The 15,969-nt window shown below is 42.8% G+C and overlaps 1 protein-coding gene across 6 annotated transcripts in view; it reads right to left on the reverse strand.

Annotated features, from left to right (window-relative positions):
- Positions 1 to 15,969, reverse strand: part of LOC118373926 (neural cell adhesion molecule L1-like protein) — a 103,330-nt gene that overhangs the window by 29,311 nt on the left and 58,050 nt on the right. For 3 of the 6 annotated variants that reach the window (XM_035760237.2, XM_052526624.1, XM_035760238.2), the window contains exons 2-12: positions 7,698 to 7,911; positions 5,711 to 5,728; positions 5,091 to 5,199; positions 4,616 to 4,806; positions 3,946 to 4,068; positions 3,619 to 3,789; positions 3,267 to 3,305; positions 1,643 to 1,754; positions 1,330 to 1,511; positions 898 to 1,029; positions 671 to 811 (exon numbers count right to left, since the gene is read on the reverse strand). In XM_035760237.2, coding sequence (XP_035616130.1) covers positions 671 to 811; positions 898 to 1,029; positions 1,330 to 1,511; positions 1,643 to 1,754; positions 3,267 to 3,305; positions 3,619 to 3,789; positions 3,946 to 4,068; positions 4,616 to 4,806; positions 5,091 to 5,199; positions 5,711 to 5,728; positions 7,698 to 7,806 — 1,327 coding nt within the window. In that variant the 5' untranslated portion in view covers positions 7,807 to 7,911. The remainder of the gene's footprint in view (positions 1 to 670; positions 812 to 897; positions 1,030 to 1,329; positions 1,512 to 1,642; positions 1,755 to 3,266; positions 3,306 to 3,618; positions 3,790 to 3,945; positions 4,069 to 4,615; positions 4,807 to 5,090; positions 5,200 to 5,710; positions 5,729 to 7,697; positions 7,912 to 15,969) is intronic. The other 3 variants (XM_035760240.2, XM_035760239.2, XM_035760242.2) reach the window with 3 other exon arrangements.

Consider the following 15,969-nt stretch of genomic DNA (forward strand, 5'->3'; position numbering starts at 1 on the left):
AAATAAATGCGTCTTATCATTCCTAGCCAAAACATCCTGTGTCTGTCTCACTTCATGGAAGCTGTGATTTTGCACCCAGAAACAGACCAGTGACAAACTCCAGACATTTCTGAAAAGCCAAAAAGAGCAAATAATTTCTTATCGGCTCTTATAAAAGCAGCACATGTTAGTGTTATGGCATTGAATTCTGAATTGACTGGAGAAATGGGTAGGCATATAAATGCCTGGGAGCATGCGGAGTGAATCACAGGGGATGTGGGTGGGTAATCCTTATGGAGGACCGTGGTGCTCAGACAGCCATTCCTTCACCATGGCCCAAGAGCTGCAGGGTAGAGACCGTGCCTGAGCTGTCTCTCAAACCAGACACAACACCACTCACAGACCATCTTCCACTGCCTAACGCGAATGTCTGGCAATTACAGAGAAACAGATGCTGCCCGTTCTATTGCCAAGCAACCAGTTGGATTCTTTACTGCACTTTCCTTGCCATACAATTTCATACTTAATAATGGGTAACTATAAATAGATGGGCGCATCTGGTTAAACAGAGTGATTAAGACTGAGATTTAGCAACTATTTATTTGTAACCAATAAAACATAAAGCCTCAGATGAAAGTAAAGGCTATTTTCAGAGGTGGAGATTAAAACCAGTGAAGCCCCATAAACTTACTCATGATCATGATATTGACATTGGCTAGCAGGGTTCCATGTCTGTTGGAGGCCTCACATTGGTAGACGGCACTATCAGTCGAGTTGGCTTTGTGCAAGACAATTTTTCCATCAAACTCTTTTCTGTTAGATGCTGGGACCTCTGCAATAAACAATGAAATCCATTAACTGTGCACCAATAGGAAGTCCTGGAGATGCATGTCTTGTTGAGGTACACTGAGAACATACCCTCAATAGGCTTTCCATTCACCATCCATTGGATGGTGGGCTGAGGAGTGCCCGTGGCGGAGCAATTGATGAGCACATCTGAGCCAATCATCCTAAGCTGGCTCTCAGGCTCAGACACCCACTGAGGAGGCTCTAGAAAGACCAACATCAAAGACAGACATAAAACCAGGCCACAGTTTACACTTCTCAATAAATGCCTCATTTTTTTGTTTTACATGGAAATCACAAAATACTTGATTGTGTTATCTTACCACCCAGAGACAGTTCTGAAATTGTGACTTTTTGATGCCCTCTTGAAAAGCAGTTTGTTCAATGTACCATAGATGGCACTATTTCTCATGAAAATGCGTTTCTATTATGAGGTATCTTCCTACAGTGAAACCTAAATGCAGTTTAAGCTATACAGCATATATTTCAGATACACACACATACCTTCCACTGATACGTCAAAGTAGTGGACGGCCATTCCATGGATGTTCGTAGCCTTACACATGTACTTCCCATTGTCATCTTCATCAACCTGGTCAATGCTCAGGAGTTTCCCATGGTTCTCTATTGTTACTCTGTCAGGCAGCATGTGGTCTATCTTCAACCACTCAATCATGGGAGTTGGACTGAATGAAAGAAGAGGGGCAGTGAAATGTTGTATGAGCAGGTTGTTGTAATTGCTTTACATTCAGTGGCATGTACAGTAGATATCATGTTGAAGCAGTCCTTGGTAAAATACATAGGTAGGTTTACTTACAAGCCCTCTGCAATGCACTCCAGTAGTAATTCATCACCTTTCACCAGCTGTGTCTCCGACTTGACACCAGAGGGCATCAGAAGACTTGGTTTTCTCTCCATGATTGAATTGGCTTTGAGAATGGAACAGAAACAATCAGTGTTTTATGCTTAGTTAGTGAAACTGGTAAATACTAAAGTGATTTTTCAAAGAAGGCAATGAATGGGTCGCTTGAACTGCTAACCTACAACGCAGTCTTTGGATCCTCAAATAACATTCTGGTATGGAAAAATGGGTGTTGTAGACAGATATACAGTGAGGGAAAAAAGTATTTGAGCCGCTGCTGATTTTGTACGTTTGCCCACAGACAAAGAAATGATCAGTCTATAATTTTAATGGTAGGTTTATTTGAACAGTGAGAGACAGAATAACAACAAAAAATCCAGAAAAACGCCCATTTTAATGAGGGAAATAAGTATTTGACAGCTCTGCAAAACAAGACTTAGTACTTGGTGGAAAAACCCTTGTTGGCAATCACAGAGGTCAGATGTTTCTTTTTAGTTGGCCACCAGGTTTGCACACATCTCAGGAGGGATTTTGTCCCACTCCTCTTTGCAGATCTTCTCCAAGTCATTAAGGTTTCGAGGCAGACGTTTGGCAACTCGAACCTTCAGCTCCCTCCCGAGATTTTCTATGGGATTAAGGTCTGGAGACTGGCTAGTTTCATCTTGAGCCACTCCTTTGTTGCCTTGGCTGTGTGTTTTGGGTCATTGTCATGCTGGAATACCCATTCACGACCCATTTTCAATGCCCTGGCTGAGGGAAGGAGGTTCTCACCCAAGATTTGACGATACATGGCCCCGTCCATCGTCCCTTTGATGCGGTGAAGTTGTCCTGTCCCCTTAGCAGAAAAACACCCCCAAAGTATAATGTTTCCACCTCCATGTTTGACGGTGGGGATGAGGTTCTTAGGGTCATGAGTTGATGCCAAAGAGCTCCATTTTGGTCTCATCTGACCACAACACTTTCACCCAGTTGTCCTCTGAATCATTCAGATGTTCATTGGCAAACTTCAGACAGGCATGTATATGTGCTTTCTTGAGCAGGGGGACCTTGTGGGCACTGCAGGATTTCAGTCCTTCATGGCGTATTGTGTTACCAATTGTTTTCTTGGTGACTATGGTCCCAGCTGCCTTGAGATCATTGACAAGATCCTCCCGTGTAGTTCTGGGATGATTCCTCACCGTTCTCATGATCATTGCAACTCCACGAGGTGAGATCTTGCATGCAGTCCCAGGCCGAGGGAGATTGACAGTTCTTTTGTGTTTCTTCCATTTGCGAATAATCGCACCAACTGTTGTCACCTTCTCACCAAGCTGCTTGGCGATGGTCTTGTAGCCCATTCCAGCCTTGTGTAGGTCTACAATCTTGTCCCGGACATCCTTGGAGAGCACTTTGGTCTTGGCCATGGTGGAGAGTTTGGAATTTGATTGATTGCTTCTGTGGACAGGTGTCTTTTATACAGGTAACAAACTGAGATTAGGAGCACTCCCTTTAAGAGTGTGCTCCTAATCTCAGCTCGTTACCTGTATAAAAGAGACCTGGGAGCCAGAAATCTTTCTGATTGAGAGGGAATGTAACTTACCATGACCTGGACCGCTACTTGAGTCATTGTTTGAATTTTCTGAAATGAAGGTGGGTAGTAACATATGAAAATGTACAAAGCATCCATAGAACAAAAGTGACACACAATGCTGTGGTTTAAATTAATTATAACATCAGTGGCATCAAGAGCATGGCAAATACAACTTTGGAGATGCTGTTGGATATTGGGAATGTTCTTAATCATATACATGATCATAATGACAAATGCATTGGATCAGAGCTTGAGACCATTATGGTGATCAAAACAAAGCCTTTTCCTAACCATAACAAGCTCCTTGCTGTAGCTGAGATCATAAATAAATTTAATCACAGTCTTTTAGATTGATACCTACTGCTCTTGACTATGACAGACATGGCATTCTTCTGTACGATGGTGCGTATCTTGGGAAAGGCAGCGAAGCAGCAGTAGTCTCTGTGGCTGTCCTTCTCCAGAGCATTAGAGAAGAACAGGTCGCCATTCAGACCCATGGACACCCTGTCATCCTGCTCTATGTGCTGAAGGCCTGAGAAGGTGAAAACCATATTTGAGTACATTTTTTTTTAGCTATTGTGCATCAATAAAACTGCAGGTGTCAACACAAAGGATTTGACATGACTCAGACAGGCCTCTCTCCAGGGCGTGTCAGGGTGTCAGGTCTGGGAAGCCATTAGTCACTTACCGATGGTCATCCAATAGATCTGTAAAGGAGGGATTCCTTTAGGAGGGTTACACTCCAGAATGACAGGCTGACCCTCCTCCACCTCAATGGGATCAATCTTCTCCTTAGGAAACTTCGGTACATCTAACCCCCAAAAATAAACAAAAGTTTACAATGATTTGTCAGTCATTTAGTGTAGTTGCCTTTCTCTCCAGATGGTGGCAGTCCTATGATACTAGTGTTTTGTGTTGGTTGTGTGTGAAGGTGCTTGTGTTGAGCCAGTGAATTGGATTTTACAGCATCTTCTTTATATATTGGCTTGCAGGAAAAAAATAGACGTCATTACTACTGTTGTGCTGCATGTCAGCCACCCTGAATGGTTGAAGCATGGAACAATTTAGTCACAGTTCCCCTCTGTCTGGATTTCTTTGAAGATGTATGTACTATGCTTTGGAACTAAATGAAAAATGTATCAAGTGAAATGATGGAGATGCTAGATCAGTCTCCCTTCTGCCACACAGTCCATATGGGTAGATGCAACTGGGTGTGGAATGTTTTGGAGGTTCAATGACTTTCTGCCATGGCCAATACAACAAACAGCTCACAATGGAGCGACACATTGGATTCCAGGACCTGAATCACTTTGAAATAATTGTAATGGAGCACCACAGAGCTTAGGGATGCTACTCACGGGGCACAACAAACTCAACCTCCTCTGTTATGGCTGTCCCTAGTTTATTCGAGGCATAACAGCGGTAAGTTCCCTGGTACTCTGTGAGGTTCCCAGTGTTGGGGATCACAAACGTCCCCGAGTTTTTCTCCTTGATCAGCCTTGGGTCCTGGTAGGGGTCAAACTCTTCCCCATTTTTCGTCCACCAGAATCTACAAAATCAACAGTTCAATCAGCCATTGATAACATTCAAAATAAACCTTGAAAATGTCAAATGTGTTTCAGCCAAATGTACACAGTGTGTTCAGTGTCCAATGTTGGCACTCACAGTATGTGCAAGACTTCACACCATGAAATCAAACAGCCAAAAACAAGTTGACATGCCAAATCGATGGCCGGTGGTAGGCTGTCTGTTGAGCTGCTAACGAGCTCTCCTGGGTAGTCCCTCTCCCATCTGCTGGGTATGGAATGGTAGAGTAGGATACTCATTACTCACTCTGGCTTGGGGTTCCCTTTGGCTTCACACGTCATGGGGAAGCTCTCATCGAAGGGGAAGGCGATCAGAGAGCTGGGGGACGCCTCTGTGATGGTGGGCAGCTGCTCAACTGGACAACAGACAACAGGGACAACACGTTAATGAAGAAAACTCCATATACCTACTGCAGGTTTATTATAGCATCATCTCTCACTCTAGTATTAGGTGTTAGGGGATGATTCGTTTCCATTATGATGATATTTTCTTTTCCAATAGTTCTATTTCACAGTGACATCCTGTTTGAACCTGTTCTGCTTTGTCCATGCTTTCTTGTTTAAGTGATATGTGTTAGAAATATACTACACAACTACAGATGTCAGCAACAGTAAAACTAGCATCATGAGGTCAGGCCAGTAGGACCAGTGGTGCAGGTTAAAACTACATGCCACTAAGTGGGTGAGAGTTCAAGACAATCCAATTCTAAGATGTTGATTGTGTGACTAAATGGAGATGCAGATCGTTCACGAGATGGCCACTTGGTACAGCTGCTGTGTTGCTGACCACTGAGCCAAGAGATTAAGTGATGACAGACAGGCGGTCACTAATGCTGAATGGGACAGGGCACGTCAGAGCAAACTTACTGTTTACATGACCTACAACTAGAATATCCATGGCAGCAGGAAGACAACAAACAAAATACAGACAGAAGTTTAAACATAATCCAGTTTTGTGTTGTCTGTAGACATTTATAAATGAAACACTTCAGCCCACATTTAAGGAGATTGCAGGAAATGAATCACCTTGCATCAACATACGTATGGGTTGCTTTTCTGAAATGTTATTTATGTGCGGGCCCTTAAGAGATGATTTATGAATCATTTAGATGGAGGAAAACCTGATACTTGTTTCCAAGGAAACTGTAAGATACACAGCCCAAATACAAGAGAATGAAAAAACCTGATTTAACTTGTTATGGCTGGGGGCAGTATTGAGTAGCTTGGATGAATAAGGTGCCCAGAGTAAACTGCCTACTACTCAGGCCCAGTTGATAATATATGCATATTATTAGTAGATTTGGGTAGAAAACACTCTGAAGTTTCTAAAACTGTTTGAATGATGTCTGTGAGTATGACAGAACTCACATGGCAGGCAAAAACCTGAGAAAAAAATCCAAACAGGAAGTGGGAAATCTGAGGTTTGTAGTTTTTCAACTCTTTGCCTATCGAATATACAGTGTCTATGGGGTCAAATTGCACTTCCTAAGGCTTCCACTAGGATGTCAACAATCTTTAGAACCTTGTTGGATGCTTCTACTGTAAAGAAGGGCGGAAGGAGAGCTGAATGAGTCAGTGGTCTGGCAGAGTGGCATGAGCTGGCCACGCTCGTTCACGTGAGAGTTAGCTTGAGTTCCATTGCATTTCTGAAGACAAAGGAATTCTCCGTTTGGAACATTATTGAAGATTTATGATAAAAACATCCTAAAGATTGATTCTATACATCGTTTGAAATGTTTCTACGAACTGTAATATAACTTTTTTGACTTTTCTTCTGAACTAAGCAATCGTGCTTTGAGCATTTGGATTACTGGGATAAACACGCTAACAAAAGGAGGTATTTGGACATAAATGATGGACTTTATCGAACAAATCAAACATTTATTGTGGAACTGGGATTCCTGGGAGTGCATTCTGATGAAGATCATCAAAGGTAAGTGAATATTTATAATGTTATTTCTGACTTCTGTTGACTCCACAACATGGAGGATATCTGTATGGCTTGATTTGTTGTCGCTGTACTCAGATTATTGCATGGTGTACTTTGTCGGTCAAGCTTTTTTGAAATCTGACACAGTGGTTGCATTAAGGAGATGCATTCCATGCATAATAGTTGTATCTTTTATCAATGTTTATTATGAGTATTTATGTGGCTCTCTGCAAAATCACCGGATGTTTTGGAACTACTAAACATAACGCACCAATGTAAACTCATATTTTTGGATATAAATATGAACTTTATCGAACAAAACATACATATATTGTGTAACATGAAATCCTATGAGTGTCATCTGATGAAGATTATCAACGGTTAGTGATTAAATCTCTGTTTCTGCTTTTTGTGACTCCTCTCTTTGCCCGGAAAAATGGCTGTGTTTTTCTGTGACTAGGTGCAGACCTAACATAATAGTTTGGTATGCTTTCGTCGTAAAGCCTTTTTGAAATCGGACACTGTGGTGGGATTAACAACAAGTTTATCTTTAAAATGGTGTAAAATATTTCTATGTTTGAGGAATTTTAATTATGAGATTTCTGTTGTTTTGAATTTGGCGTCCTGCACTTTCACTGGCTGTTGTCATATCAATCCCGTTAGCGGGATTCAAGCCATAAGACGTTTTAAACAAGAAATCAAAACCCAGCCAAGGATGTGTTTCATCCATGAATATAATAGAACTGATTTTGGTACGATACGGAATTACAGAATACTCAATATTTCAAAGAATACATGAGGATGACCATTACAATACATACAGCTTTGACCATTAAATATATTGGAAAACAAAATCAATATACTGTACTTTACAAAGCTGTATGGTATCCTGCCCAGGCACTTCAATGGAAAGTGAGCGCTTACCCTCCAATGGTATGTCTATGGCAGTGGTGGGGTGAAAGGCACAGATACTGGCGACCACACCGACCAGGAGAGACAATCCTGGGCTCCACCTCGACGACCTCATCCTCATCACGCCACAGCAGACAGCAATCTCAGAGTAAATCTTGGGGAAGTGACACACGCTGCTCTCTTCCAGTTCTCAATTCATCTCTATGGCATGCAGAATACGTTGGACCTGCAAGTGCAACACAGACAACAGAGTGAGAGTGGCGTCCCATGAATCCAGATCCACCCACGCTTCAGGCAGACAGACAGTCAGGCTATCCCACACAAGGCAGAGAGAGAACCCCCGGTGACCGAGAGAGATGCTCAGCCAGGCACAACACAAGTTTCCAGCACAGCAGTCACTCACATCAGCAGGGACCACATTCTGGGCTTCATGCTTAAAGCGGCAATCAGCCGTTTCGGTAAAAAGCTGAGGGATGGGGCTGGGGAAATGTAACCACTCTTATTAAATTAGTAACCAGAGCTATAGTTGCAATAACTGACCATCCATGATATCAAAATTATAGTTTGAACCTTGTTTTGAGGTTATTTAGTGCTTGTTTACATTTACTTTGTTTACAAACATTGGAGTAAAACAAGCTTATATTTTGTGTTCTCATGGAATGTGACCGTTGAATTTAGCTCATGAGGCATTTCTAAGTTATATTCTTCAAGAATCAATAGGCTCATACAATTAATTTAAAAGTGAAAGAATTGATGTAGCAACTGCTGATTACCCCTTTAAAATGCTACTGTGACAAAAATCTAATTATTGCATCTCTATATCACTCTGTTCCCTGGAGACACACATTGTTTTCTTGTTTATTGTCTGTTGGAGTGTGTTGGCTAGGCAGCCAGAGAGAGTAGTTTTTCATGCACCATAGAACAAGAGTTTAAATACATGAGGCAGTGGTTATATTAATACATGCTCCACATTTCAAAGTGAAAATTATGAATTCATTCCACAACGGAGTGAATGATTTACATCATTAAGATACAACCCTGCTGCAGCATTTGTCATCAGGCTGTTCCTGTTCCTGTTCTGTGTCTGTGGGCTCCTCTCTGAATATTCACAGAGAACACAACACAGCCATGATGATCACACATGGTTCTCAGACTTAGCAATAATCTTCTTCCAAAGAATAGCAATAGTATATATATATATATCTATAACTTTTTTACCCCTTTTCATGGTATCCAATTGGTAGTTAGTCTTGTCTCATCGCTGCAACTCTCATACGGACTGGGGAGAGGTTAACGTCAAGAGCCATGTGTCCTCCAAAACACAACCAAGTCACCTGCCCACTTAACCCGGAAGTATCAATGTGTCAGAGGAAACACTGTACACCTGGCAACCTTGTCAGAGGGCACTGCACCCAGCCCAACGGAGGCATCACTAGTTCAAAAATGACATCCCTGCCAGCCAAACCCTCCCCTAACCCAATTGTACGCCGCCCCATGGGTCTCCGGGTAACAGCTGGATACAACAAAGCCTGGATTTGAACCCAGAGTCTTTAGTGACACAGCTAGCAACGCAGTGCCTTAGACCACTGCACCACTCGGGAGGACACTAGCCATAGTATTTTTTATCTGTTTTATATCTGATAACCAGTGGGTCTCAGGGTCAGAGGGCACGGGTCATTCTCCTCTTAACAGGCCAGCAGCTTGAATCCTAATGAGCTGTGTACAGTATCACAAGAGCACAGAATTGTGGGGATAGAGCTCTGTGCAGGAATGTTCACCTCGACGGCATTGTTGCCCACCAGCCTCTGTTCTATAATAGAATCTCTAGGGTATCTGTTCATTAGACTGCCTCAAGTTGGCTGTTACCTACTGTAGGTCACTGGGTCATTCTAGTCAGGAATCTAGTTGGTTGAACGCAGGGTAGCAGATAGACCAGGCCACGTTGAATAATGTCACACTAGTAATACGAAAATTGGTGACAAAAAAGTGTGCCTAATTATAATGCTCATGGGAGTCCTCACAAATGTCCACTGACAAAAATGGAAATAGCTGAACACTTCTCATCACAAGCATACAAATCCAGTAATTACAGTGTTTGTCTCTTCTCATGTAGATGGAGCTTCCAATTAATGGCAAAAAATGGATTTGTCTTGGAATTTGTGTGTGTTAAGCTCTTTATTTCAGCAGGATGGAGTGAAACCGGAGAGATAGCCACGCTCCCACACACCCGGTAGTTTTAACAAACAGCTAATGTTTTACTGATGTGTTTTCAATCATACTGACCAAAAACACTGCTCCTCTTTTTTGTATCTTCTCTCTCAGTTACCAAATTCAATGGGAAACACAGAGGTCAAATTGCAGTTCACGAGAAGTAATTGAATAATTGACCAAGGAGTGAAAGAGTCGATTTAATTAATTTCTTTAGGAGGCTCTGTTTTAAAATAGATACGAACCCTGAACTCTCTCCCCATGCTTCATGCTAATGGTATTAACTCTGTCTGGGGCCTTTGTGAGTCCATCCTGGCTAATCTGACCCAGTGGATGACCTCCCTGATGTCACCGGCAGAGCCACAGACAACATAGTGTGCAATACACAACCCCTCTTAATCACAATACTACTGTAGGACATTGACTTTTCCTCCAACCTCAGACTCACATGGCTTTGTTATGATCCATGAGTCCGGACTGGAGAAATGCCCCAGGCGTAATAATGTTGCTACCATTTCACTCTTTTCCCACACATTGTGATTTATGTTGCAAATTACAGATTAAAATCAAAAGATAGGACGCCGCGCTCTGCTAATTAGCAGTGCTTTGTTGGGAGGATTGGTGAGTTTAAGAGGGAGGTTTTTACAATCCCTCCAAGACAATGCGTTTCTCTTTGGGCCTTTATCAACCAACCTAACACCACTTAGATGGATTATGTTCTGTTCAAACTGTGCTTGATCACCTGCCATCTGATTTAATTAATTTCCCAACTCGTTGAGCATTTAGCCAGATCCAACTTGGCCATCTGGTTGAGGGAGGTTAATAAATCATATAGGGGCTAAACTGGTGGGAGACTGGGATGTCTATCTCTAACCCGACATACAGTATAGGCTACAGGGGCTATATGAATCAGTTGAGTGGGGCCAGGGCGAGCCTGCTCTAGACCGCAGGCTGTTCTTAATCCTCTCCTTCAGCAGCAATAGCATGAGCCTGAGGCTGATGAAGCTGGCTAAGTTAAAAGCTGCTCACCATGAGAAGGCCAATATGAACTCTGACCTCCCTTAGCCGAGGCTCAGAGGGAACAGAAGCTGTCCTGGGGTTGAAGCAGAGGGACAGGGGACACGGGCCGAATCTGGGCCATGTGAAGTCTGGAGCCATGCTTTAAACTCAGCTAAGATTGACATACTGTAGTGTGCTGCTCTGCTCTCGCTCTCTCTCATTTACAGTGGGCTACCTGCCAAGATGTGTAAAAAACATTTCTCATTCAGAATGAGCCCCATGCACAAGACTGATAACAGAGGAAATGTAAGAGACAGGCAGAGAGGGAAGTCACGTCTGCTCCATGCTCACTCTACCTGCTGGTTCATTTGATTGAGAAGCCCCATTCTCATCATTCAGGCTCCAGGCTGAATCAGACACCCACGTCTCTCTTCATAAGGAGATGTTAACGGCACAGTGTTCTGGTTGGCATGCTTTCTATTCCTTCAGTCTCCTAGCTCAGCCATCTGGTCTGGCATGGAATCCTAACATTGACCTATACACCAAAGTCAAGGGTCTGTTGATTAACTGTAGGATTTACTATTTCCTCACCTACAACATAATAAAACACTTTCCACAACACTTCAACACTTTCTGATTGACAGGAGGCATTCTCAAGACATAGACAAGCAGTCAAATTTGCTAAATGAAAATGGTGAAGCGCTGCTGAAGGACTGTTAAGTGTCCTTATCGGTTGCCATTGAAAGATGCTATGCTGTTCAACCTTTTGCCGTTATGTTGTCTGCAGTCTGTCTCTTTTATATGCATTCTGCTCTGCAGTATGACAGACAGACAGACAGACAGACAGACAGACAGACAGACAGACAGACAGACAGACAGACAGACAGACAGACAGACAGACAGACAGACAGACAGACAGACAGACAGGCAGAAGTGTCTGTGTCTCCACAGGCCTTCTATAGTTTGATGTGCTGCAAGCCTGTAATGGGATTAAGCAGATCCTCTTCGTGTCAAGCTGGATTAAAATATTCTCCTCACTAAAGAGCTGCGACACTGGGAAGACGCGCCACGCTCCCAACACACTCCTGGTAATGCTTCAGCACTGAATCCCAGTTAATAACTGAAGTACAATTAAAGTATTGGGAGAATTTGTTATAATTAAACAGCAATTAGCCTGTTGCCGGTAATTAGGCATTTTTTGTTTGGTTTCATTTCTGTTTTTGCCAAGTCAATTGCTCATTTATACAACTGATTTGAGACTGATTCTAGACAACAATAACAAACATACTGTAAGGGTGTAGCTCTGTACTGACTAATAGAGTAAGTAATGCCCTGCAAAGACACACCCACATCTTGTTTGAATTCTTTTAAAACTATTTTTAATAATGAACTACTAAAGGGAAAGTAGATCCCTGGAATTTCGTTAAAAGTAGTTTTATTTGGATGCATTCCGTTAACTTAATATAATATAATAATAGTTCCTGTTTATTTGCAATGGGTTACATTCTGACCTCTGGCGAGACGAGATTCTTCTACATGCTTATGAGTGGGAGGAGTTCATTCATTATTAAAACTTCAGCAGAAGCAGCAGGAGCAAAACACAAACAAGGCCCTTAATGAGATTAGGAAGTCAGCACAATATTAAATAATAACCTTGTCTAATTGAGATGTGGCTCAATTTCATTCTGCTTTCACATGCATGCAAGAGAGTGAACAGTTCAATTACCACACCATTAAAACTGTCTGTCTGCGCATAGAGCAGGTGGATGAGGCTGGGGCTGGGCCGGAGGGAGAGCGGAGGGGGGTAAGAGAAAACTGCAGGAGTCTGTCTGCGCATAGAGCAGGTGGATGAAGCTGGGGCTGGGTCGGAGGGAGAGCGGAGGGGGGTAAGAGAAAACTGCAGGAGTCTGTCTGCGCATAGAGCAGGTGGATGAGGCTGGGGCCGGAGGGAGAGCGGAGGGGGGTAAGAGAAAAATGACAAGAGGGACTGGGGACGTAAAGGAATGAGGGAATCAGGCTATAGGGATCTAGATGGATGTGGATTTGAAGTCAATTCTGAGATGAACTGCAGGGTCGCTGACCTCTATCTCAAATGGAGATATGGCAAATTAATTTACTGGCCCTCTTGAACTTTTGTGACCAGGGACAGAGGGGGACACATTCCCTGGTGATATGACGAAAAGGGCACAGTCATTGCTTTTAAAAACCAGCATTAACCATTCTGGAATAAAATATTGTTCTACCGCATCTAATCTGTGTCTATAGTATTTCCTTTGTCAAAATATGGGCTATTTGATGATGTTAAATATTTAGAAAAGGATATCCAAATCACCAGCTTTATGTGATATAATTTCATGGTTCCAGTTTATCATATATATACTGTATATACAGAGCATTCAAAAAGTGTTCAGACCCCTTCACTTTTTCACATCTTTTACATTACAGCCTTATTCTAAAATGTATTAAATGTTTTTTTCCCTCATCAATCTACACACAATACCCCATAATGACAAAGCAAAAACAAGTTTTAATACACTTTTGCAAAATTATTAAAACTTAAAAATGGAAATATCACATTTACATAAGTATTCAGACCCTTTACGCAGTACTTTGTTGAAGCAGTACTTTGTTCTTTGTTGAAGAGCGTGACTGCACAGCTATTTTCAGGTCTCTCTAGAGATGTTAGATTGGGTTCAAGTCCGGGCTCTGGCCGGGCCACTCAAGGACATTGAGAGACTTATCCTGAAGCCATTTCTGAACTGTCTTGGCTGTGTGCTTAGGGACGTTGTCTTGTAGGAAGGTGAACCTTCGCCCCAGTCTGAGGTCCTGAACACTCTGTAACAGCTTTTCATCAAGGACCTCTCTGTACTTGCTCCATTCATCTTTACCTCGATACAGACTAGTCTCCCAGTCCCTCCAGCTGAAAAACATCCCCACAGCATGATGCTGCCACCACCATGCTTCACCGTAGGGATGGTATTGGTCAGGTGATGAGCGGTACCTGGTTTCCTCCAGAAGTGACGCTTGGCATTCAGGCCAAAGAGTTCAATCTTGGTTTCACCAGACCAGGGCATCATGTTTCTCATGGTATGAGAGTCCTTTAGGTGCCTTTCGTCAAACTCCAAGCGGGTTGTCATGTGTCCTTTTACTCAGGAGTGGCCTCCATCTGGCCACTCTACCATAAAAGCCTGATTGGTGCAGAGATGGTATTAATTCTGGAAGGTTTCTCCCATCTCCACAGAGGAACTCTGGAGCTCTGCAGACATTTTTTGGTACCATTTCCCAAATCTGTGCCTCGACACAATCCTGTCTCGGAGCTCAACGGACAATTCCATCAACCTCATGACTTGGTTTTTTGCTCTGACATGTACTGTCAACTGTGGGACCTTATATAGACAGGTGTCTGTTTTTCCAAATTATGTCCAATCAATTGAATTTACCACAGGTGGACTCCAATCAAGTTGTAGAAACATCTCAATAATGATCATTGGAAACAGAATGCACCTGAACTCAATTTTGAGTCTCACAGCAAAGGGTCTGAATACTTGCATTTGCAAAAATGTCTACAAACCTGGTTTTCGCTTTGTCATTATGGGGTATTGTGTGTAGATTGATGAGGGAAAAAATACATGTTATTCAATTTAGAATAAAGCTATAACATAACAAAAATGTGAAAAGTGAAGGGGTTTGAATACTTTCTGAATGCACTGTATATACAGTGAACAAAAATATAAATGCAACATGTAAAGAATTGGTTCCATGTTTCATGATCTGAAAAATAATAGATTCCAGAAATGTTCCCTTACGCACAACAATATTATTTCTCTCAAATGTGTGCATACATTTCTTTACATCCCTTTTAGTGAGTATTTGTCCTTTGCCAAGATAGTCCATCCAACTGACAGGTGTGGCATATCACGAAGATGATCATTACACAGCATGATCATTACACAGGTGCACCTTGTGCTGGAGACAATAAAAGGCCACTTTAAAATGTGCCATTTTGTCACACAATGCCGCAGATGTCTCAAGTATTGAGAGAGCGTGGAATTGGCACGCTGACTGCAGGAATTTCCTCCATAGCTGTTGCCAGAGAATTTCATGTTAATTTCTCTACTATACTGTAAGCAATCTCCAACGTAATTTTAGAGAATTTGGCAGACCACGTGTAACCACTCCAGCCCAGGACCTCCTTATCCGGCTTTGTGTATATTGTTGATTTGTGTGTATTGTTGTGTGTTGTTAGATATTACTGCACTTTTGGAGCTAGGAACACAAGCATTTGTAACGGTTTTCTTCCGTTGAAGGAGAGGAGGACCGAAATGCAGCGTGGTTAGTGTTCAACATGTTTAATAAGGACAATAAACGTGAACACTACAAAAATACAAAACAACAAATGTGAAAAAAACGAAACAGTCCTATCTGGTACATAGACACAAAGACAGAAGACAACCACCCACAAAACCCAACACAAAACAGACTACCTAAATATGGTTCCCAATCAGAGACAATGACAAACACCTGCCTCTGATTGAGAACCATATCAGGCCAAACAACAAACCCAACATAGAAACACAAAACATAGAATACCCACTCACGTCCTGATCAACAGTAAAACAAAGAAAACACAAAATAACTATGGTCAGAACGTGACAGTACCCTCCCTCCCCCAAGGTGAGGACTCTGGCCACAAAACCTGTAGGGGAAAACCTATAGGGGAGGGTCTGGGTGGGCATCTGTCCACCCAGTGGCTCAGGCGCAGACGTGGACCCCACTCCACCATAGTCTTCGTCCGCTTTAGTGTCCTCCTAGGAACGGCGACCCTCGCCACCGACCTTGAACTTGCAACCCTACTAAAGGGCCCCACTGGACTAAACAAACTCCTCCGGACTGAGGGGCAGCTCCGGGCTGAGGGGTAGCTCAGGACTGAGGGGCAGCTCAGGACTGAGGGGCAGCTCCGGACTGAGGGGTAGCTCAGGACTGAGGGGCAGTTCAGGACTGAGGGGTAGCTCAGGACTGAGGGGTAGCTCAGGACTGAGAGGTAACTCAGGACTGAGAGGTAGCTCTAGACTAAGGG

This window comes from Oncorhynchus keta, chromosome 10 (assembly GCF_023373465.1).
Source record: "Oncorhynchus keta strain PuntledgeMale-10-30-2019 chromosome 10, Oket_V2, whole genome shotgun sequence".
In the NCBI taxonomy this organism is placed as follows: Eukaryota; Metazoa; Chordata; class Actinopteri; order Salmoniformes; family Salmonidae; genus Oncorhynchus; species Oncorhynchus keta.